The sequence below is a fragment of the Galeopterus variegatus genome, unplaced genomic scaffold (assembly GCF_000696425.1).
Source record: "Galeopterus variegatus unplaced genomic scaffold, G_variegatus-3.0.2 Scaffold158, whole genome shotgun sequence".
NCBI lineage: Eukaryota > Metazoa > Chordata > Mammalia > Dermoptera > Cynocephalidae > Galeopterus > Galeopterus variegatus.
Genome location: NW_007726269.1, coordinates 930,018 through 937,072, shown reverse-complemented (window position 1 = coordinate 937,072; position 7,055 = coordinate 930,018). Strand labels below are relative to the sequence as shown.

At 35.3% G+C, this 7,055-nt stretch overlaps 1 protein-coding gene across 1 annotated transcript in view; it reads right to left on the bottom strand.

The window, feature by feature from the left end:
* Positions 1-7,055, bottom strand: part of COL5A2 (collagen, type V, alpha 2) — a gene marked incomplete at its 3' end in the record, with an annotated part of 112,042 nt that overhangs the window by 8,284 nt on the left and 96,703 nt on the right. Inside the window, exons 14-17 of the mRNA XM_008593490.1 lie at positions 5,982-6,035; positions 5,068-5,112; positions 4,546-4,599; positions 2,313-2,357 (exon numbers count right to left, since the gene is read on the bottom strand). Coding sequence (XP_008591712.1) covers positions 2,313-2,357; positions 4,546-4,599; positions 5,068-5,112; positions 5,982-6,035 — 198 coding nt within the window. The remainder of the gene's footprint in view (positions 1-2,312; positions 2,358-4,545; positions 4,600-5,067; positions 5,113-5,981; positions 6,036-7,055) is intronic.

Genomic DNA, 7,055 nt, shown 5'->3' with positions numbered 1-7,055 from the left:
TTGTTTCCATTTATGAGTAGTAACAAGGGAGAAAAGATCCTTGTAGCAAATAATTTCAGTCACTATAATCGTATTCTGCTTTTGGCATATGGGAAAAACTAAAAGCTTAAATTTTTTCTTCCTTTACAGTCGTTCAGTATTGACCCACACTGATCATAAATATACTCTACATACACCCTACAACTAATTCTCTCTCTCTCTCTCTCTCTCTCTCTCTCATACACACACACACACACACACACACACAAATATTTTCTTTCCTTAGTGTTCTATTAGCACAATTTATTTTGGGAGCTTGACTCAATTTTTGCCGTTTCAACAAGATAAAATTGTACCATGGACTATTCAGTTAGGTGCATTTCCACTAACAACTTTGTGTTCAATAACTATAAAATTGTCTGAAAAAATGGGAATATGGAAAACATTTCATAAATACATTTGTGTATTTACAAAGCCCTACTTTTTGCTTTAGTGCAACAGTTATCAACCTTAATGACCCTGTAAAATCACCTGGAGAACTTTAAAAATTACTAATTCCTGAGTCCACTTCTAAGAGAATACGTTTCAACTGATTTTGGCATCAGTATTTTAAAAAGCTCCCAAGGTAATTCTAATGTGCAGCCAAAGTTGAGAGCCACTGTTTTCATGAGTAACGTAAAGATTACCTACATGATGCCTATATTATTAGTATGGATATTTTACTAGTAACCAGTCTTAATTATATATGGAAGTCACTCATACCTTCTTTTTGAAAATCAGGGCATCACTATTAAAGTTACATAATTTGATGGGGAAAGCATCAAATCAATGAATCAACTGCCTTATAGTTCATAAAATAACTTTACATTTTTAGGCTATTTTAAAAAATTATTTCTAGTTTTGTTTTGTTATAGAGATATAATTTAAGTGTTCTTAAAATAAGCAAAATAATAGTGAAACTATAAGAATAAAGAGTTGATTTATGCCACTGGTTACAACTACAATCTACTTTATCTTCACAGATCTCTTAGGGTCTTTCATGCCTCTGCTCATTTAATGAGCAGCAGTTGAGGCTAGAACTACTGCAAATAAGGCAGAGAGAAAAAAGGTGAGTGATGTGTTAGAAATCTGTCAAATTACAAAACTCTGCCTTTGTTCATAATTTACTACCAGGAGCTAAATAAATGTTCAGATTTTCATCTTCAAATGTGAGCTAAACGTTCATAATTACAGAAGGTAACCTATAAAATAGTATAAGACGGTCTGGAGCAAAATACAATAGCATTTTCAATACTGAGCATGAGAAGCACAGTGCATGAAATATTAGCACACCCTGAGACCTCATCATTTCTCCTTCCATTTTACACTTTCACTCCCATGGCTTTATTTATTGCCTGTATGTTAAAAATTCCCATACCTATATTTATAATCCAAATCTCTATTCTGAGCTCCACTCTGCATATCCAATCACAAAATTACATTTCTTTCTTCCCATCCTAAACCCAAATCCACTAACAGAAGCTTGTTCCTCTTCTTGTATTCCCAATCTCAGATAAATTACATCAACCACCAATCTCCTTAAAGCCAAAAAACTAATGGGCCGTGTCTATTAAAGTTTCTTAGTTCATTGATGTGCAGTCTGCCTCTGTAAAGACTGTAATAACTTTAGTTCACATCTTTATCATTTCTCTCTGTGATTATGCCAATGGTATTCAAACTCATCTTGCAGCCTTCAGTCTTAGTCATCTCTATCTCATCTTCCACATTTACCAGCAGATGATCTTTCTAGTCATGACATTTCTGTTTAAATCACTGAATGGTCTCTCATTAACTACAATAGGAAAGAGCTCAAAAAACATTTCACATGGTAAATACAGTGCTTCATGATCTGGCTTTTGCTTCCCAATCCAATTTTACCTTCCTAGCACTTCCCTCAGCTCACCATGTTTTTTTATCTGTTCCTCCTATGGACCATGCTATATTCTTACCCATGTTATATGCTCATCAGTCAAGATTTGACTTGTAAGTTGCTCCTTTTAAAGTCTTCCTTGACATCCTTCCTCCACTGTAGGTTTAGCTACTTCCTTCTCTACGCTCCCATGCCTCAAGTTGTATTTTACATTATAGCAGTTAGCAATAGTATTATGCAACCAATATTAATTAATATATCTCTCTTTCTCAATAGAGAAGTTTTCAAGGACAAGTACTGTGTGTTTATCCTCTTTTACTTCCTAGTGTCCGGAGCATAGTGGGTGCTCCATTTGTTTATGAATGAGCAAATGGAAGAATGAATGAATAAATTAATGAATGAATATGAAAGTAATACAACTCACCATAGGTCCGGGTTTTCCAGGCATACCATGTGCACCTCGTTGTCCCTAATTAGGGGAAAAAAGAGACAAAAGAGGATAAGATTAAATTTTCTACCATATTTTTTTATAATTCATTTGCTTAACAAATTTTCCACATTAAAAATTGAAGAATAAATATTAAAGTAAACTGACAATAATCTTCACCGGGTTAACAATAAAAATACACATTTACACAGAGCTGGTTGGTCCCAGAAGTGGCACAAGAAAGCAAACTCTAAAATGAAATTTTTAAGCTAAATTCCTCATAGAGTATGGGTCACACTTGACATTGATGTAGTGTTACAATGATAAATATTGTCTCCAATGGTGAACTGAGATAGCACGCAAGTGTGAAGGAATGGACTAGAGATGCAATATCTCAGGCATTGGAGAAGGTTTAGGGGAAATAGAAGGTTTAGGGGAATGGAATTGCATGTCTTGCTGATTGTGTCTTTTGGAGAAAGAAATTGAAAGGCAGATGGTGATTAATCACCAAGGTGAGGCTCCTTGGCAGTATTTTAAAAGATTCTCAGCTTCTGCAACCACAGAGGGGTAAAAAAAAAAAAGGCTGAATATTAGGCCCAGGACTTAATGGTAAGTGTGTAAGAGCTCTTGAGAAGACTGAATTCTCAAACCTGGAAAGTCTGTGATGTCATGATCAGGGTCCTGGATTGGAAGGAGTGAGACCCTGAGATTTGGCATTGGGATATCTGGGTTGACATACTGAAGAACTTTGAAATCTCAGACCCCCTGAAGCTGCTGGGCTTGTAGAAGTGCCCCATTCTCCCTATTAATAATTTATACTCCTCCTTTGTTTGGAGATGATACAGTAAGCCTATACTTTATCAAACAACAGAAACCACCACCCTCAATCCCATCCCCAGCCATCAGGCCAATTGCTAGCATCAAGTCAAAAGATAACTGGACTGAGGAAGTATTATTCCTGATTTTTTTTAAAAAACGTGATTATATAAAAAGGATCTCTAAGACCTAAACATCATGTAGAGGTAAGATCCAAGAGAGAATTTATGGGTGTAGATCCCAAGGTGCTGGATCAAGAAGGACAGGATATAAAGTTGGAGAACTTTAATGATTTGGAAGCACTCTCCCATGATATACAATTTAACACCCTGGTAAGGACCCTGGGACATACTACTAACATTGGAGATGACTGTTGGAAACTTAGAAAGAGCAATGGCCCATATTTAGATAGAAAAGCCAGAACTGCCTTGGCAGATAGTAGAAGAAAGCACAGGAAAGTGAACATACTAGATTGGATATACTATGTAAACTTGGATAAGCCAACAGCTGACTATATTCTACATTATTCTCTGTATGCCCATAGAATGCTCTGTCACCCAAGTAATAAGGAATGGCCTGCTGAGAGGGTCTTACTCTTTCCAAACCAGGGCCTGTCTTTGGTACCATTGAGAAGTCCTGAGGTGTTTATCCTCTGTGGGCTAGGGGCAATGGTAGGGTATGCTGTAAATCTGGGATTCCTGATAGTAATGGGGATGATATGATCTTGAAATAATAGAGGTGAGGTGGCAGTCCTTAACTATCAAAAGCAAACTAGGTGCAATGTATTGGGCTACAAGATTGGAATATTAGCTAGCATAGCTCAACCTTCAGAGAGTTGTGAAGAAAACTGGTAGTATGCCACCTACCCAGGTTCAAGATATATGAGCAGACATCAAAGTTATTTATTAATCTGTACAATTAAAATAAATCAAAGACAAATGATCAAGAGACTCAGACCTTTCAAAGGGTACACTCATAGTACCTACCTTTTAGAATTGTGATGAACATGAAATAAACTGCTTGGAAGAATGCTTGGCAAATAGCAAGAGCTTGATAAATGTTTCCTGTTATTATAATTTTATTACTGTCCATAGTACGTGTTGTCTATGAACTACATTCCATGCTGCTATGTTTTCATTATTTTCTTAATTTTTGTATTTAAATAAGTAAGCAACAAATGTACTGTGGTTATATACGATGCTAACATTAAGAAAAGCCAGGCAGGGTATATGGGAACTCACTATACTACCTTTTCAACTTTTCTGTAAATCTAAAATTATTCCAAAAGAAAAAGAAAAAAAAAGTCAGTAACAAGTACTGTTAATCTTCCTTAAAAGGCACATTCAGTAAAGCAAACCTGAAAAAGAGTTGAAATACACATCTCAGCAGTATAAATAAAAGAGAGTATACTTACAGGAGCACCCTGTGGCCCAAGTCTTCCTCTCTCTCCTGGCATTCCTCTGGGACCCTGTTGATGAGAAAGAAAAAATACATCTTGAAGTACCTAACTTAAACCCTAAGGATAATTTGACTACACTACTCACTGAGGTTGAGACTTAATATAATTTTCCACCAAACAGCAATATTTTTAGGAGCAGTTTTTCAAAACTCTCCACCTGTTGAGATGTGTAACCTACCTCTTACATAAATAGATTTTACTTAACCTAGCATTAACAAGCTGAATCTACAATAATCTTGATTTGATCACTGAGTATAGAAAAAGTATAAGAGCATTCAAAAGTTAAGAAAAACAATAAAATGCAGGAAGTCTTTTTCATTCTAAGGGTCCAATTCTCTTGTTATGCTTGTCTGTCAGCCAGCAATCAAGATTATTTCACCAGCACATATGTTCTTTGTGTCTTTTTAATTTTTTCATTTATACATTCTTTTAATATAATCTAAAAAGCAAAGAAATAACAAAGAAACCAATACGTACCAGAGGACCCATGGCTCCCATTTGACCGGTAGGGCCTGCTTCACCCTAAAGCCAAAATGAGACTATACTATAATATGAGAACTTACAATTGATATTTACATCACTTTGTTCCATGTGTATAAAATTTTAAAGGCATTCTCTCAAAGAGGACATTTAAAAGTGTACTTTCAATGAAGGATCTCAGAATTTTATTACTTTTTCTTAAAATGCAATAAAAATTTAGTTTCTATAGAAATAAGTCTAAAATAAAAGTGGGGATTTAAGCAAGATTGATGGAAACTATCACATATAGCCACAGTAATTAGCTCAAAAAAGTAATTACATGTCTACATCTGATATGTCTCAAATAAAACTTTACAAGCTAAAATTGACTGTAATATTTCCTTACAATCTATTCTAAGAGACTTAGAAATAAAAATATTAAAACCAAATTCTTTTCCACATATATATCTTATGATGCTTCCTTTACATTACCTTGATTTTTCTCTCCCTCAAGAAACATAAATCAATTTGGGGAAGAAACAATGGCCAGAAGGCCCTGGGATTAAAAGGTACTATGTAACAGGGCTAAAAAACATCTAAATCTCTCAGAAACTTTTAAAGAAGAAAAACAAGTGAATGTCTTTTAGAGAGCAGATTCATAGGGCCATCTTCAGGTAAAGACAACACCCATCTTTCATGGCAGAAACCCAATGCCATGGTGGCTATTCTTGGTGGCATAGTTAGGTCATGTCACCTATTCTGGTCAAGCCATTGCCCTATCTATGAAAAATTACATTTATTTACCTAACTATTTATTTATTTATAGCCTTCTTTCATCCAGAATTATCTGAAGTAGTTCTGAAAAATCTGTAAACATTTGAAGCAGAACTGAAAGGCTATAGTGAGGTTATATTGAGGTTTTATGCAAGTACCTTGGAACCAGGTGCTCCAACTTCACCTTTAGGGCCATCGAGACCTTTGTGTCCCTGAGAAGAAAAACATAAATTTGTATTTATATACTTTTCTTGTGATTCTCAAAAGCAGAAACAAAAATAAAATAAGATAAAAGAAACAAAGAAATTATAGTAAAAGATAAAAGAAACAGGGCCGGCCCGGTCACCGCTTGTGAGCGCAGTGGCGCTCCCGCCAAGGGTTCGGATCCCACATACAGACCGGTTCCCGCTCACTGGCTGAGCAAGGTGTAGGAGCAACACCGAGGGTTGCGATCCCGTTGCCGGTCCCGGTCCGGTACGGGCGCGACACTGAGGGTTGCGATCCGTTGCCGGACACGAAAAAAGACAAAAAGAAAAAAAAAAAAAAAGATAAAAGAAACAAAAATAAGCTCACAAAAAATGCCTTATAAAAACAAATCTGAAATTTAAAGTTGTTGCTTAAAGTATTTCCAAATTCTCAACTTTTTTTGAAAGTCTATTCAAAGAAAACTAGAGTTTTCCCCTTTTAATAAAATTTTCAACTTGCAATGTTCTCACCATTCGAACATTTGTGACTTCACAGAAATTTAATCTATAGCTACAAATAAAAAACTTATGGTGGTTTTAGAGGAAACGTATAGTTATAAAGTTCATCTAGTAATAAAATATGAGTTATTTCCAGGGTGATATTCAAAACATTTAATAACTGCTACAGCAGCAAACACTTTAATCAGAAGCTCAACTACTCAAAATAGAGGCTAGTCAGTGTATATTGAATGAATATCAGCCTTGCTTTCAGATAGATAGATAAGTAAAAGATAGATACATAGAAAGATAGATAGGTAATAGATAGAGTATATATGCACACAATATATAATAGTTACACGTTAATTATCTTGAATTATAAAAGAAGTATTCTACTGCCTTCCAAACTTGGGGTGACTGGGCCCTTCCTGCAACCTAATGCACTCTCTGCTTGTATCGTGTCACTTATTCCACTATGTACTAATTGCCTGTTTTCTTAACTGTGTCTTTTATTAGCCTGAAGCTACAAGCCAAAGACTTTTCTCATTC